Raw genomic sequence first — 16,824 nt, 5'->3', positions numbered from 1 at the left:
TTAAAATGTTTTCATTTTCTCCTGGTCCTTATTTTACGTAAGTTATAATTTTTTTTTCTCTTATAAGTATCGTTATCGATCAATATGAACCAGGTAGATCGTGATATTCCTCGCTATCCGCACTCATTCTTGCTGCTCACTCCACGCTGTGTTGTGTTCAGTGTTGCCAGATCTTGGGAGACAAACAAGCAAGCAGGACCAGCAACCAAAATTACTTTACAAATACATTATACTTACTGCCCTTGAACTCTACCAAACCAACTAGCCGACCAAAACATGGAAAGAATAAATGAATGAATGAAAATGAAAGTAAAGAAGTTGCATATAACAAGCCATTTTACTTTCACTGTAACAGTGCTGGTATGCTAAACAAGATCTGAATGAGTACATACTTCACACGGAATCTGAATCTGCACACTGCCTTTGAATCGTCTCCCTCTTGAAGTCGAATCTTTTAATCCTCTCCCTTTTTACAGATCTTCATTGTATTCTTTCCATATTTTGCCCACTTGTTAGAGAAATACTTAACGAACCTCCATTAATCATGCAATTAAAATATGAAAAGTCTCATTGACTGACCATCACCTGCGTGTATGCGGAGAAGGAGAGGGGGGGAGGGAGCGGAGCTGTGGAAACATCCTGCAGTCCAATATACTATCATGCGTTTAAATAGGCCTAACTTATTAGACGGTTATATACAGAGAAAGGCAACATTTAGAGAGCAAACCCAAATAAGCAACTCCACTTTCGAAACAAGTCCAAAAAAAAAAAAAAAAAAACAACCCCGCAACCCGTGACTACCAATATTTGTAAGCGATTTTACAAAAAAACAAGGTCGCGGCTTATAAACGGACCTGGCAACCCTGGTTGCGCTCACACAGAAAGTGGCGCCCTTTGTGTGACACCGTTGCTAGGTTACCAGGGAGCAAGTGAGTGTGTTCATGCAACCAACCTTGCACAGCCTGACCCCGAGGGTAACTTGCACGGCTTTCCTCGTGGTTTTTCCCGACAGAATACAATAACATTATCGAACGTTATATCGAACATTTTTTCGATGGCGCATAAGTGTTTATCCCGAGACAATATGTTATCGTTTTATCGCCCACCACTAACCACAAGCAAGATTTGAGTTAGTAAACAGGGTATATATTTGGCCTCTAGTTTCTTGTGACAGATTCAGCTTACATAGATTGTTTTTGTGTTGTTTTAGTTTGTGAGTTTGGTTTTAGTGTTTATTTACATTTGAGAATTTTGTACTGGAGAGGACTTAGGGTCCCTAAAATTATCAAGAGGAAGAAGAGTGGTAACAAAAACAAAGATGTCAGGACAATTAATAATTTGAGTCAGTAGGGTTCATTGTCTGAATATCAAATTGCATTGCAAACAGTTGTTGAAATAAAACATGTCGGTGGCACTACAGGGGAAAGGTCAGAGGATCAATGAAGTCAGACATCTTCAAAGCTCCATGAACATCTGGAGAAAACTTTTGATTTAAAGCAACTGATGATCAAACTGCTGTTGAGATATTTTAGGCTGGATCAAAATGGTGGACAAACCGATAGACAGATTAAAATGCCATAGAGCCTGTAGTATAACTACAACATGACACACATAGAATATAACTTTATCACATGCAGTGCAGGATACTGTGTTAAAACATGAATCAACCCCTGAATATTTAGTCATGTCAAACTGTGATGATTGCTGTTATCTGAACATGATAAAAACTTAACTCCTTCACAAGAAGTCCTTTTTAATTTATAAATGATTTTGATTGCTTGGTGATCAAAGTTTGGTATGTTCATGGTTAATGATTGACGAAAACTGTGCAAGTGATTTACCTGTCAGAGGTTCCTTGTACTTACTTCATATCACCAAGAATAAAAGACTGAGCCGTCTCTGATACTGCAAAAGAAATGGAAACAACTGTGATACACTTCATCCTTCTTGGAGTCATCTCAGGTGAGCTCTTAACAAATGACAGCAGATAAAAGTAGTTTATTCAGTTATTTATCAAAATGTTAAGACTGATGCTTAACAGTGTCAGAGCTTGAGAGAGCTTTGAGAGACAGCTGCAAATGGGCAGTTCAGTTTCTTTTCCACAAACGATGGTATGAGCTTCTCATTTGTAGTAATAAAAGTGCATAGTTTAGTCTAAGTTTAGTCCGTAGATTCTGGAAATGGAAATGTCCCAGTTAGCTGTGAACTCGTTAGACAGTGAATACTGCCACATTACAACAATACCTAATAACCCAATGCAGCACTGACAAAAAAGCCATTCACAACAGAGTGTAATACATGTAGTGTAGAGTTATGTACTGTGATTGATAATGAAATCGCCATTCAGTCTGATCGCAGGCTGAAAAGAAGGTAAACTGCTGTGTTTATAAGGTAGGATGTGGTTGTGGCTAATCAGGAAAGATAAAACTGTGAGGTTAGCCGAAACTGGTTAAATATTGCACCAAGCGCTAAGCAACAGTCGGAAAAAGATATTAAACAAAGCTGAGGTTATCCTAGCTCGTCCATGATCTGTGCTGTCACAGAAACATTATTGTAGAGTAATCTGCTGACGGTTGTGACATATACTCTATGCCTCATCATTCACAGTAAAATAAATGAAATATCATCAATAATAATGTTAAGCATTGAAAACAGACACCAGTCTCGAAAAAAAAAAAAAACGCTACAAATGTACTTACTGGTAAATAATACGTTCATGAACACAGAAAAGGAAAAGGAAAGGAAGTAATTCCAACTAAGTTCCTTTCTCCACTAAGAATTAGTTCCCCTGTAGCTGTGATTGAAATTTTCTATCTGTGGGAAAAATAAATGTTCCTCACATATTGGGCTGAAGAGGACATGGAGGGGCTAATTCACAAAGAATGGATTACAGGCACTGATAACATGAACTGTGCATCACTTGCAACTACTATGTTCTCCATCCAAGTTGAGAATAGCAAAAAATATTGTGCTGATAGTATTACAGTGCCGACATCCACCAGAAGTTTTGCAGGTGAGTGCAATTGACCATTTTTTCCTGACCGACAATCACCCTGACTTTTTTGATTGCTTATCTGTTTTTAATAGACAGGCAACCATAGTAATGTATTGTGGCAAAGATGATTTTGGGGGTTTCTTTCAGATTTTTATCAAGGATATTGTCCAAGTGGCCCATTTTGCAATGTACTCAACTTCCTGTGGCGTTCTCAGATCTGCTTAATTGTCCCCTCAAGGTTTAACCAAAGGAGCTGGTGTGCTGCCTGATGTTCTAAATAAAGCTGTGGGAGAGACGGTGATGTTCACCACAACACTGACTCCACCAGAACAACCATTCCTATCAGTAGGGTGGACATTTGATGGAAAAAATATAATCACTTTCACTGGTTCAAACATAACTGCACCAGAGTATGAAGGCAGGATCATCCTCTTCCTGTCTACTGGATCTCTGGAGCTCAGAAATCTGACTCTTAATGACCATGGAGAATACAGCGTTCTCATTTTTCCATTTGGAGAAGAACAGAAGAGAGGGAACACAAGACTGTACGTAGATGGTGAGACAATGTTTCACATGTTGCGTCTCTTTCAATGCTGAGTGTCAAAGAGTAATTATAACAATTGAGCAAGGTGGTTTTGGACAGATGAACTACAGCAGTTGTGCTCTACCTATGATGCGTTGTCTCCAAAAGTTGAAAAAAACTTGTGAGAAAAAAAAATTGACAAAAAAGGCAAAAATAACTGTATATAAATCAACAACGCATAAAGCATATGATGTGCCCTACATGTTCTATTGCAGTGAGAGAAATATTATAGTTCCTTAAAACACACTTAATATTATGGAGAAACAAATGACTTAGGTCTTCATGTTTAATTCATTTATTGTCTAAATGAGGGGAACACAGGATTTTTGAGGAGCAGCCTGAAGTAAAAACCACTATACTGTATATTTCAATCTGTCATCTCATAGAAAATAATTCCACACACTGTACCAATAGACGCAGAGGAAAAGTGATCAAATGTTAAAAATCTCACAATAGAGTGAACATTTTAGTTAAAGGACCATCATCATCAGCACTACTTAAAAACCCTGGAACACTACCGAACGAACAAACTATCAGACAAATAGCAATGACCAATCAGGAGAAAGGACTCTTCTGGTCTCAACTTCACAATATTCCTTTGTCATGTGATGGTAAAATAATTTTGTTTTTCACCCACAGTGCCAGTGTCCAATGTAATGGCAACCCCCAGCAGTACAGACTTGGTGGAGTTCAGCAGCTCCGTCCGTCTGTCCTGCTCCTCCTCTGGATCCTCTCTGTCTTTCCTCTGGCTGAACGGCAGCTCTGAGGTTACAGCCAGTGACAGAGTTCAGCTCACTGATGGAGGCGCCAATCTCACTATAGCTAACATTACCCGCTACGACCAGGGACCATTTAAGTGTCGTGCATCCAATTCTGTCAGTAATGGCACCAGTGATCCGATGAACTTGTCCATTAGCTGTGAGTTACTAACCTACATCCTCAGTACCTTATCTGACAATATCTATCTATCTTTTTTGTTCGGTTTTGTTTGGTTGCACTACATGTTAGAAACACATTTTCCAACCTCATACAATCTAGTACAATATCACTAAAAACTACAGCAGTCAGTTTCATTTATAGTGTTTCTTGGCTTTTCTGTTAAATTACTAGTGACCTGATGTATAAGAATGCAGTTGTGCATACTAGTAAGTTATAATACCTAATAATGAGTCAAGCTACAGGCCATATGCCTTTTTATTTTTGATTATATCATGTGACCTTTTTCTTATTTGCTCTTGTTTTTCCCTTCATTCAGACGGCCCAGACAACATTAACTTGACAATATCTCCATCACAAGAATACTATACAGAAGGGTCAGACATCATCCTGAAGTGCTCAGCTGTCTCCAGACCTCCTGCCCTGTTTCAGTGGTTTCTGAATGGAGTCCTGCTGTCTGATACTGGACCAGAGCTCAGACTGATGAACATTCAGGAGAGTCAGAGTGGCAGCTACACCTGTCTGGCCTTTAACAGCAAAACTCTGAGATATAAATCAGTTCCACCTGCAGCTATAACTGTGCTGGGTAAGTAGAAATGAACAGGTTTACGTGGCAGTAACATATTCAGAAAGATGGCATCTTTTTGTCAACTAGAGGCATTTGGATTTAGAATGTACAGTATGCTTAGTACAGATTTCCCCTTATATTATTCTTTAAATGAAGCTACTTTAAAGAAAATACTTTAAAAATTAAATCTTTATGTACGACCTTGTCTCTGTACTGGATAAGTTAGTTTTTTGGTTTTTTTTTTTAAACAAAGAAATTTTGAAAAAAAAAAAAAAAAAAGGACTGGATGTACCTGTGAAAACAGTTGTACTAAACAAAAAGGAACAATACTGCTGTACATATGCACTCAAGATGCTTCTCTTACAGAGACAACTTAAAGCTGAAAAAAAAAAACCTGCATGATCACAAATCAATAAATTAGAAATTCTTGTGTCCACAAGTAAATGTCCAACACACATACAAACCTTGAACATGCATTGAGCCTCATTACTCATCATAGATCATCAAAATAGGATTAATTGCTTCTCTCTCCATTGCTGCTCTCTACTGAGCCATCTCCTTTTCTTAAGCCAGAGAGGTGGCCAGTATAAAACTACTGTGTTTTTCACCCACAGTGCCAGTGTCCAGTGTAAAGTCAACTGCCAGCAGCACAGACTTGGTGGAGTTCAACAGCTCTGTCCATCTGTCCTGCTCTGCCTCTGGATCCTTCCTCTCTTTCTTCTGGCTGAACGGCAGCTCTGAGGTTACAGAAAGTGACAGAGTTCAGCTCACTGATAGAGGCGCCACTCTCACTATAGTCAGTGTGACCCGCTACGACCAGGGACCATTCAGGTGTCGTGTGTTAAATCCTGTCAGTAATGGCACCAGTGATCCAGTAAACCTCTCCGTCAGCTGTGAGTTACTAACTTATATGTGCATACACTAGGGATGCACCGAATATTCGGTAACCAAATACATTCGCCCGAATATTGCAAAAAAAAACACACATTCGGTATTCGGTGGAATAAGTTAAAAGCAAGGCCGAATAATAGCGGCATGTTTTGATAACACAATCACACAGCGTGCCATGACGCGCGGAGTAAAATGTCTGCAGTGTGGCAATCCGTCCCTCACTGCACTCGCATTTGCGACTAAAAATAGTTTTGAGCGAGCAAAATAGGCTTAAATCATTTGCTGTGCAAGCAGCCTACAGATTTCAACCAGCAGCAGAAACGAAAGGCAAATCCCACCGATTGTGGGTTGAACGGGGGTCACAGACACAGACAGTAATGCATTCCTGTCAAATACGGAGGCCATCGGCTTACCGCGACGGAGAAGTCGGCAAAACTAATCTGGAGGGGGTTCATCTGCAAAAACTAATGAAAAACTAAACAACAATATTCGGTATTCAGTACTTGGTATTCGGCCAAGTGTTTAATATTATTCGGCTTCGGCTTCAGCCACAAATTTTCATTTCGGTGCATCCCTAGCATACACTTTATCCTGCACTATAGGCATCCATGCTTCATAGCTGAAGGTGTCACAAGGCTTCACACTGAGCTCAGATTTACATCACCAAACATTTTCTTCAAGCTACTAACATTACTTTGATTTTTTTTTCCCACTCCCCACATGCTGCACAATGCAGATGGCCCTGATAATATTAATGTGACAATATCTCCATCACAAGAATATTATGGCGAAGGGTCAGACATCATCCTGACCTGCTCAGCTGTCTCCAGACCTCCTGCCCTGTTTCACTGGTTTCTGAATGGAGTCCTGCTGTCTGATACTGGACCAGAGCTCAGACTGATGAACATTCAGATGAATCACAGTGGTAACTACAGCTGTCAGGCCTTTAACAACAAAACTCTGAGATATCAAATGTCTCTGCCAACAGGTGTCTCTGTACTGGGTAAGTTTACATTTAAAGGTTTATTGGATATAGCATTGTTATAGCATCATCTGGAATGGCAAAGTGTGAATTCAAATCCACACATCCTAAAACTAATTAATAAGAATAATAAGTCAAGATAAACACTACTTCTGTTACATTTGGCCCTGTAGTAAAGTAAGATAAATCCAAACATTTAACACTTTTGAATTTAACAATTTATTTCTTAGCCTTGCAGGTAAAGTTCTCATTTCTGCTATTCAATAATTTACTTATTTCAACCCATTATTTTAAGTGGCTAAAATCAATATTTTTATGTTAACAGTGGATCACATAACTTCTTGTATGTGAAAGGTCTCTCTCATAGTGATGAAGCAAGAGAATTATCATCTGACTGCACTTCCCCTGAGCAATATTGAACATTTTAGTATCTTTCAGCTCATTGTTTTGGTTTCCCAGCCCCCAGCTTGACTGTTTTGGTTCACTCACTGCACTGTTATAAAAAAAAACACTGCACACTACACTGTCAAGTTTCACTTATAAATGTGATTTTCTGAGCTATAGGCTAGGTGGTTCCAAACTATAAATGTTAAAATAATTAAGTGCAGAGAGTCAGACATTTGGCACTGTATACAGTATATATCATTTGGAGATCAGTAATTATAATGATTGCGCTCTACAAGTTCCTTCATTATTTACTCATTTAACCCTCAGCAACTAATTTTCCGTTCTCGTATTTCTTCACATGATCTTTTGCCCAACAGAGAGAATATCAGGGGTTTCTGTCACTTCATCAACCAACGTGCCAATTGAAGGAAACTCAGCCAACTTTACCTGTGATGCTGCTGGCTATGTCTTCAGCAGAAAGTGGATGAAGGATGGCTCAGATCTGATCCTGACTGGCAACATAATACTTTACAACAAGAACAGAGTGCTGTCTTTTTACAGCCTGAATAAGAATGACAGTGGAGAATATTCCTGTATAGTCAGCAACCACGTCAGCAGTGATGAAGCAAAATACGTCATGGAGGTCAACTGTAGGTAGCAAACTGCACATTTACTACACTGCTTGAAAAAATTACAAGAACACTAAATGGTCACATCATAACACCAAGTCAGTTAAATTTCAGGGATATCAATCTGTCCATTTAGGAAGCACAAGTGACTGTGAATCAGTTTCACCTGCTTTGGTGCAAATGAAAGTGACAATAGGTACAATGGAGAGGCAAAAGCAAGACAACCCCCCAAAAGGGAATGGTTTTACATGTGGTGGCCACAGACAGTTGCTCTCTACTTATCCTCCTTAACCGATTCTTCTCTAGTTTTGTGTTCTGCTAGTGTCCTTGTCACTACTGGTAGCATGAGGTCGTATGCAGCCCAATCAGCTAGCACAGGTAGACCAGCCCCTCAAGGATGGCACATCCATACGTGTGGTCACAAGAATGTTTTCTATATCTCCCAGCAGAGTCTCAAAAGCATGGAGGAGATACCAGGAGACCGTAACATGAGGAGAGATGGACAGGGCTGTAGAAAGGCATCAACCCAGCAGTAGGACCAGTATCTGCTCCTTTGTGTGAGGAGGAACAGGAGGAGCACTGCCAGAGCTCTACAAAATGATCTCCAGCAGACTACTGGGGTATTTCTGACCAAACTATGAGGGTGGCATGAGGGCACGATGTCCTCTAGTGGGACCTGTGTTCACAGCCCAGCACCGTGCAGCTTGATTGGCATTCACCACAGAACACCAGAATTGGCAGGTCCACAATTGGCGCCCTGTTCTCTTCACAGATGAGAGCAGGTTCACACTGAGCACATGTGACAGATTTGAAAGAGTCTGGAGATACCGTGGTGAACGTTATGCTGCTTGTAACATCATCCAGCATGAGCGGTTTGGCAGTGGGTCAGTGATGGTCTGGGGAGGCATATCCTTGGAGGGTCACACAGACCTCCATGTCATAGCCAACAGTACCCTGACTGCTGTTAGGTAACGGGATGAAATCCTCAGAGTGACTGTCAGACCTTATGCTGGTGCAGTGGACCCTGCGTTCCTCCTGGTGCAGAGGGCCTTTGTTCCTCCTGGTGCAGTGGGCCCTAGGTTCCTCCTGGTGCAGTGGGCCCTGGGTTCCTCCTGGTGCAGTGGGCCCTGGGTTCCTCCTGGTGCAGTGGGCCCTAGGTTCCTCCTGGTGCAGTGGGCCCTGTGTTCCTCCTGGTGCAGCGGGCCCTAGGTTCCTCCTGTTGCAGTGGGCCCTAGGTACCTCCTGGTGCAGTGCGCCCTGGGTTCCTCCTGGTGCAGTAGGCCCTAGGTTCCTCCTGGTGCAGTAGGCCCTGGGTTCCTCCTGGTGCAGTGGGCCCTGGGTTCCTCCTGGTGCAGTGGGCTCTAGGTTCCTCCTGGTGCAGTGGGCCCTGTGTTCCTCCTGGTGCAGCGGGCCCTAGGTTCCTCCTGTTGCAGTGGGCCCTAGGTACCTCCTGGTGCAGTGCGCCCTGGGTTCCTCCTGGTGCAGTGGGCTCTAGGTTCCTCCTGGTGCAGTGGGCCCTGGGTTTCTCCTGGTGCAGTGGGCTGTTGGGGTCAACACATTAGGTCTCACCAAGGGACACCAAATATGTAGGGATTTAATTGGCTATCTGAAATAATTAATAATTATTATCAATAATTAATAATCATGTTAAATAATGTGACTTAATTAACATTAAATCACCTCGTGGGGCACCATTCCCGTAAAGGGGAAAATGATAGCCAGTTAAAGATATCAGTCTCATAAAATAGGCTAAACTATTAATTTGGAGTTTGATTAATAATTAAATTAATGACAACAACCAAAATTAACGGTAACGCCTGAAGGATTTCGGAGTTCTTGACTCAGCAGAGGTTGACTATTCATTCACTCTTGTGCAACATTAAACAGACAGCAGGTATGATTCCAAAGAATTATATTTATTCACAAACTAGCAAAGCAAACCAAAACACACAAATTCTAACTAACTATATACAAGCTTGGTGTGTAAGTGTGTGTGTGTGTGTGTGTGTGTGTGCGTGTGTGTGTGTGTGTGTGCGTGCGTGTGTGCATGTGTGTGTGTGTGAGAGAGAGAGAAAGAAGAGAAAGACAAAGGCGGGTGTGGTGATCAAAAAGCCGTTTGGCCTACAAAACAAAATGGCGGACAACAGGGAACTACAAGATGGCCGAATCAAAGCTTGCTTCAGGTTGGGGGAGGTGTTTGTCTGACTGTGTGGTCAGGACAAAGACAAAGGAAAAGAAGCGGGAACCTTGAGATGCCTGTTTGGGTGTAGCTCTGTTGAAAGCCTATTTGTTAATGAGTCTTTGTCAATGTATTTGTGTTGCAAACGGTCTGGATTAGTGCAGAGATCGTTTAGTTGGGTGCAAGAATCTGTTTGTGAATAGTATTAGCAAACTAAACACTTAGATTTGGCGAAGCCAACTAATCAATGACTTAACTGCAAACTATCATAACAATAACTCAATGAACAGCATCAAATCACATACAACAAGTTAAACAGTCTTGCTTAGCCTGTAACGCTGTGATAAGCTATGCCCAGTTGTTACGTTACCAATCCTTGAGTGAATGGGAGAAAGAGTCACTTGGTGGTGTACTGCTTTGTTAGCCGGCAGAAGAAGGCTGGGAAGGTGATTCCAGCTGCAGTCTTTGTTGTGTTCTTTGTTCCAAAGGTGAAACTCAGAGGAAGCTGGTCGCTCAGGGTTTAGCAGAGTTAGACGCTGGATGCTAACTCACTTGGTTCTTTGTTGCTGGAAAGCTAGTTGCAAACCTTGTGTTTGCAAGAGAGCCTATGATCAATTGCCCTCCCTTTAGTGGTTTGGGCTATGGAGCAAGGGTCTGGGCCTCTGTGCTGTGCCAGGCCCAGCCGCAAAGAGGTGTGAGCTGCTCCGCAGTTGGAGCTAGAGGGATCTGTGAGTTGTTGTAGCTCCAGAGCAAGAGAGAAGGCTTGGAGGGAGCAGACCTTCTACAGTGTTTGGTGACGTCACAGAGTCACATGTCACTGTAACAGTACTGTCCAATCAAGTTGTGAGACTTGTGTCTCACTGAGGTGTGAGGTGAGACCTCCTGTGGAGATGGGTGTCACCTAGTTCTCTTTGTTTGAAGACAAAGAGCATACAGAGGAAAAAGCCTTTAAATGTCCAGTGATGATTTTACCAAATGATAAATCATCTGTGGTTCTGTGAATCCCAACAGGGCCCTGGGTTTCTCCTGGTGCAGTAGGCCCTGGGTTCCTCCTGGTGCAGTGGGCCCTTGGTTCCTCCTGGTGCAGTGGGCCCTGGGTTTCTCCTGGTGCAGTAGGCCCTGGGTTCCTCCTGGTGCAGTGGGCCCTTGGTTCCTCCTGGTGCAGTGGGCCCTGGGTTCCTCCTGGTGCAGGACAATGCCCAGCCTCATGTGGCCAGAGTGTGTAGCCAGGTCCTGGATGACAAAGGCATTGATGCCACTGACCAGCCCTCTCTTTCCCCTGACCTAAATCCAACTGAGCACCTATGGGACTTCATGTGTCAGTGCATCTGACACTGCTAAGTACCACCACAGACTGTCCAGGAGCTCACTGATGCCTTGATCCAGGTCTGGGAGGAGATCCCCCAGGACACCATCCGCTGACTCATCAGGAGCATGCCCAGACGTTGTTGGGTGTGCATACAGGCATGCGGGCTCCATACATATTACTGAGTCACATTACGAGTTGCTGTGATAAAAATCACACAGGTTAGATCAGCCTGTGATTTCAATTTTTACTTTGACTTTCGGAGTGATTTTGAATCCAGCCCTCAGTGGGTTGATGATTTAGGTTTCCGTTGACCGTTGTTAGGTCATTCTGTTCTCAACAAATTATATAATGTACACTACCGCTCAAAAGTTTGGGATCACTTGGCAATTTTCTTGTTTCCCATGGAAACACCTATGAAATTAATCTGAATAGGCAGTATGGCAAATGAACATGACATGCTGACATTGTCAGAGTTAGAAATAATGATTGTAATGGAAATGATGAATGTGTACTTCAAACTTTGCCTTCATCAAAAAAACCACCTTTTGCAGCAATTACAGCCTGGCAGACCTTAGGCATTCTAGCTGTCAATTTTTCAAGGTAATCAGATGAGATTTCACCCCATGCTTCCTGGAGCATCTCCCACAAGATGGACTGGCTTGACGGAGTCTTCCTCCGTACCATACGGTCAAGCTGCTCCCACAACAGCTCAATGGGGTTCAGATCCGGAGACTGTGCTGGCCACTCCATTACAGTCAGAATTCTGGCTGACTGCTTACTCTTTAAATATTGCTGACACATTTTGGAGGTGTGTTTTGGGTCATTATCCTGTTGTAGGATGAAATTGGCCCCTATCAAGTGCTGTCCACAGGGTATGGCATGTCTTTGCAAAATCTTGTGATAGCCCTCCTTCCTCAAAGTTCCTTCCACTCTGTACAAATGTCCTATTTTACCACCTCCAAAGCACCCCCAGACCATCACGCTGCCTCCACCATGCTTGACTGATGGTATTAAGCACTGTTCTTGCATCTTTTCATTTGTTCTGCGTCTCACAAATGTTCTTCTGTTTGATCCGAAGACCACAAACTTGGACTCATCTGTCCACAACACCTTCTTCCAGTCATCCAGTGTCCAATGCCTGTGCTCTTTTGCCCATCTCAGTCTTTTCTTTTTATTTGCCAGTCTGACATATGGCTTTTTCTTGGCAATTCTGCCATGAAGTCCAGCATCCTGAAGTCGCCTCTTCACTGTTGATACTGACACTGGTGTTTGACGGGTACTATTTAGTGCAGCTGCCAGTTGAGGACCTGTGAGCCGTCTTTGTCTTAAACTACTCACTCTCAGGTATTTGTCTTCTTGCACAGTTGTGCATCGGGCCTCCACTCCGTTTTCTGTCCTTGTTAGAGCCAGTTTGTGCTGCTCTCTTAAGGGAGTAGTTAACAGCATGGTAAGAGATTTTAAGTTTCCTCGCAATTTCTCGCATTGAATAGCCTTCCTTTCTGAGGACAACAATAGACTGACGGGTCTCTATAGGAAGTTCTTTCTTTCTGGCCATTTTGAGTCTCTCAACAAACAAACAACTGCTGATTCTTCAGATACTAAACCAACCTAAAGAATGCCATGTTCCCTTTTGTGCTCCCTTATTAGTACAATGGTTTTCAGCTGTCCAACACACCTGCAAAGGGGTTTTCTAATGATCAGTTAGCTTTATAAAATGATTAACTTGAATTAGCAGCCATACCAGGAGATTGATGCAGAGGACTGACAGTTGCTGATAATAGGCCTCTTTGCAAAAATGTAAATCATTCTTTCAAAATCATCTGATTAATTTTAATTGTTTGTGAAATGGATCAAAATGTTTGTGAAAGGGAAAAAAATGTTTGTCAATTGCATGAAAATGTGTTTTTCTTTGGAAAACAAAGAAATTTGCAAGTGATCCCAAACTTTTGAGCGGTAGTGTACATCGTTAAAGATTTTCAGTTTGAATAATTTGCTCTGGAAGATCTGATGTGTGATTTCAGTGTTCCCTTAATTTTTTTAAGCAGTGTATCAAAAATGATAAGTGCCATAAATAACAGTGTGCTATTGAAATGTCTTGTTTTTCGGTGTGTAACTTAAGAGTTTAAAATTTTTGTATCCTTTAATAATAATAATAATAATAATAATAATAATAATAATAATACATAACAAATATCTGTTTTTCAGATGGACCAGAAAATGTTCAAATCACAGGTCCAAGTGAGACATATCTGAATGAGAACTTCACTTTAACCTGCTCTGCTGAGTCCACACCATCTGCCACTTACACCTGGATACTGAATGGGACAAAGATACACAATTCTGCTGTGTTCACTAAAGACAACACTAAACCCTCTGACAGTGGCACCTACACCTGTGAAGCTAAGAATAAAGTGACCAGGAGAAAGTTGTCTGCAGACCATGAATTGTCTGTAAAAGGTACCAGGATGGTGTCGACTGCAGATTTTGTTGATCGCCTTCTATCACTATCAACCCACAGTGTTATAGGCCTGAAAAACTGAAGGACATTAATGCATCAGAACCAAAAAAATATATCCTTGTTGAACACTAATGCTTTGCCTATATTACATTAGCAATTCACTTAACTTTTATTACAGTCCAGGCTTTACATTGTGCTCATCTCTTTCTCTGGTGTAATGAAGTCTACTGTATATAATCATGTGACTGTGGTGGTACTGCATATACGTAGAAATATTTAACATTCACCAAACCTATTTTATCACTTGTGACTGTGTTTGTGATTTTACAAATGGCTGTTATTGCAAGGTGAATGACTCGTGTTCTGGTTTTGTTTTCTGTTTATTTTCAGACAGGCCATCTGGAGGTCTTTCAGTTGGGGTCATTGCTGCAATAGTTGTCGCATGTTTAGTAGTTGCTTCTGCAGCAGCCGTTGGAGGGTATTACATTCATAAAAATAAGTAAGTGAACCAGACATTACTCCTTTTTTTAATCAGGTATCATGAGGTTACAGACTTTTAACACTAATCTTACTTTAATACTCCATTTCACTTTGATTATTTGCGTCAATGGACTCTTCAATTAAATCAAGTTAGTGCTGCGCATGTTGTTCCTTTTGTTTTTGTGTATGATTTTAGTGTTTCCCACTACTGGAGGCGAAGCACAGGATTGTCAGGTTGTCTGTGTTTTGATTTGATAAGCTTCTGTTTTTCACAGATTTCTGCAGTCTGAGTCAAACCACTTTTTGTTGGTTGACTTTTTTGATCTGTGATGCCGAGACTTTTTCAGATGGGATGAATCTGCTACCTTGTCAAATACAATGATCAGCCAAAACATTAAAACCACTGATAGGTGAAGTGAATAAGAGCAAAAAAGAGCTATAATGCTAACATTTTATACACACACACTACAGTAAAGTCACTATATAAACTCAACAATTTCTCACTAGAAACAAATCTAAAATGTCAGTAAAATAAATATTACCCCTGAAGCACAATACTGAGTGAAGAAAATATCAATATGTCAGCATCAGTATCAATCGTTCAGTCGCAAATGTTGGAAATCCATCATAGCCACAGAGAACTTTGCTGTGATGGCCTGTGTTATTTTGCATTGTTACTGCATTAACTGCCAGTTAACAATTTATATTCAATCCAAATATACCCAAACATAACATGTGGGTTACCCTTTGAATTTTGATTTGCATCTGTTTGCATGGCCACATATTAATAACTCTTTGTTTCTAATATTTAGAATAAAAAACAAAGCTCCACCACCACCCGATGATCAAGGTCAGTATTTATCTGATGTAACTTCATCCTACATTAGACTATTATATACTGTCTATTACAACATAGATTGAATGCAGAATAAACTACAATTACACAAATAGACATGTGCATAATCAAATGTAACGAAACTTTTTTAATTTTTATTTCTAGAATTGAAAAAAAAAAGGGAACCCATGTATGAAAACGTGAGGGCGGGAGATGTGAACAAATAAATTCAACGATATTCTTTACCCTTAAAGGTGAGTTTTAAAGTAACTATTCAGATTTAGTGAAAAGGGATACATGTATTTTGAAGGGAGAAGTAACAAGAGATTTCTGTAAAAAATATATTATCGTCGTTCATCTGATAAAACTATTATAGAACATTTGCTGACCACTCACTACAACATACAGTTGATCAAAACAGTGACTTATTCCTCTTTTCACTTCTTATCTAGCAGAAGATCAGAAAAGGAGCAAAACAGAAACATCATTTTCAGCCTGAAGAAAATGTTAATGTATGTCAATGGTACTGTTTTTATTCTTTCTATTCTTTTTAAATTTCTTTTTGAACAATGTAGTGCCACTTAACAGGAGCTGAATCACCACTCTACCTATGAAAGGTTATGTATTATATCATATACATATTATTGCCTCAACAACATAAATTGTTTACATGTAAAATATTTCTTAGTAAAGCTTTGAAAAAAAAAAAAAAAAAGCCAACTTGATGAGCTTTTCGCAAGCTTGTTTAGTTTTTTTGTATTACTAACGCCCAGGCCAGACTGCCTGTGTGAGCAGCACCTGACAGCCACCTTGCAGAACTGCTGTAGCTCACGCAAGTGCAGTGTTCACACAGACAGCATTGCTGCTGCGGCGCTGCTGCAGAACTGCCTGCTGCTACAACTACTGTATTTCCAAAATTAAAAGTTGACACTCCACTAATTTATTGAAATTTCCAAAATGTTGTTTTGTTCTCTGAAAAGTTTTGTTTACTAAAATGTTGACATGTTTGGGAAATGTTGGTTAGCTGTCTGAAATGCTGTTTTGTTTTGTGAAATATTTGGGATTTTGAAATATTGTTTAGTTTTGTGAAATGTTGTAGTGTTTTGTGAAATGTTGTTGTGTTTTGACCCTCAGGGCCACTGTATATGGTTCTTATTCAATACACGTGAATTTTATTCCTCTAGTAGATGGTTTAAATTAAAAATATTATCAACATCTCTTTTTTAAGTGTACAATAACATTTTTAACCAAATTAATGGGGATTAATTTATATATTGTATTTAGGTGAAAACGTCCCCAACTCCTCCAGTCCGCAGGTCGAAGTGTCCTTAGACAAGATACTGAATCCTAAATTGCGTTTGTGATGGTGTGTGAATTTAAATGTGTTAAAGGAGCAGCCAGTGGCACCTTGTATGGTAGAGTCGCCCACCAGTGTGTGAATGTGTGAGAATAGGTGCTGTGCATAAATTCAGTGCATGGCATTTAAATATCTACAACAGTGTGACAACATCATTCCAAATACAGTGCAAGACTAGAGCTGTGGTTGAATAGTGTTTTTTTTTTTTTTTTGTTTAGTAAGGTTCCCTAGTGAA

The 16,824-nt window shown here is 40.7% G+C and overlaps 1 protein-coding gene across 1 annotated transcript in view; it reads left to right on the top strand.

The window, feature by feature from the left end:
- The first annotated feature begins 1,857 nt into the window (after positions 1-1,857).
- Positions 1,858-16,824, top strand: part of LOC125892539 (hemicentin-1-like) — a 41,550-nt gene continuing 26,583 nt past the window's right edge. Inside the window, exons 1-6 of the mRNA XM_049582520.1 lie at positions 1,858-1,962; positions 3,234-3,551; positions 4,218-4,496; positions 4,834-5,100; positions 5,697-5,975; positions 6,710-6,895. Coding sequence (XP_049438477.1) covers positions 1,917-1,962; positions 3,234-3,551; positions 4,218-4,496; positions 4,834-5,100; positions 5,697-5,975; positions 6,710-6,895 — 1,375 coding nt within the window. The 5' untranslated portion in view covers positions 1,858-1,916. The remainder of the gene's footprint in view (positions 1,963-3,233; positions 3,552-4,217; positions 4,497-4,833; positions 5,101-5,696; positions 5,976-6,709; positions 6,896-16,824) is intronic.

This window comes from Epinephelus fuscoguttatus, linkage group LG8 (assembly GCF_011397635.1).
Source record: "Epinephelus fuscoguttatus linkage group LG8, E.fuscoguttatus.final_Chr_v1".
Lineage (NCBI taxonomy): Eukaryota > Metazoa > Chordata > Actinopteri > Perciformes > Serranidae > Epinephelus > Epinephelus fuscoguttatus.
The sequence above is the reverse complement of the archived record's forward strand: the minus strand, read 5'-3'. Positions and strand labels throughout refer to the sequence as shown.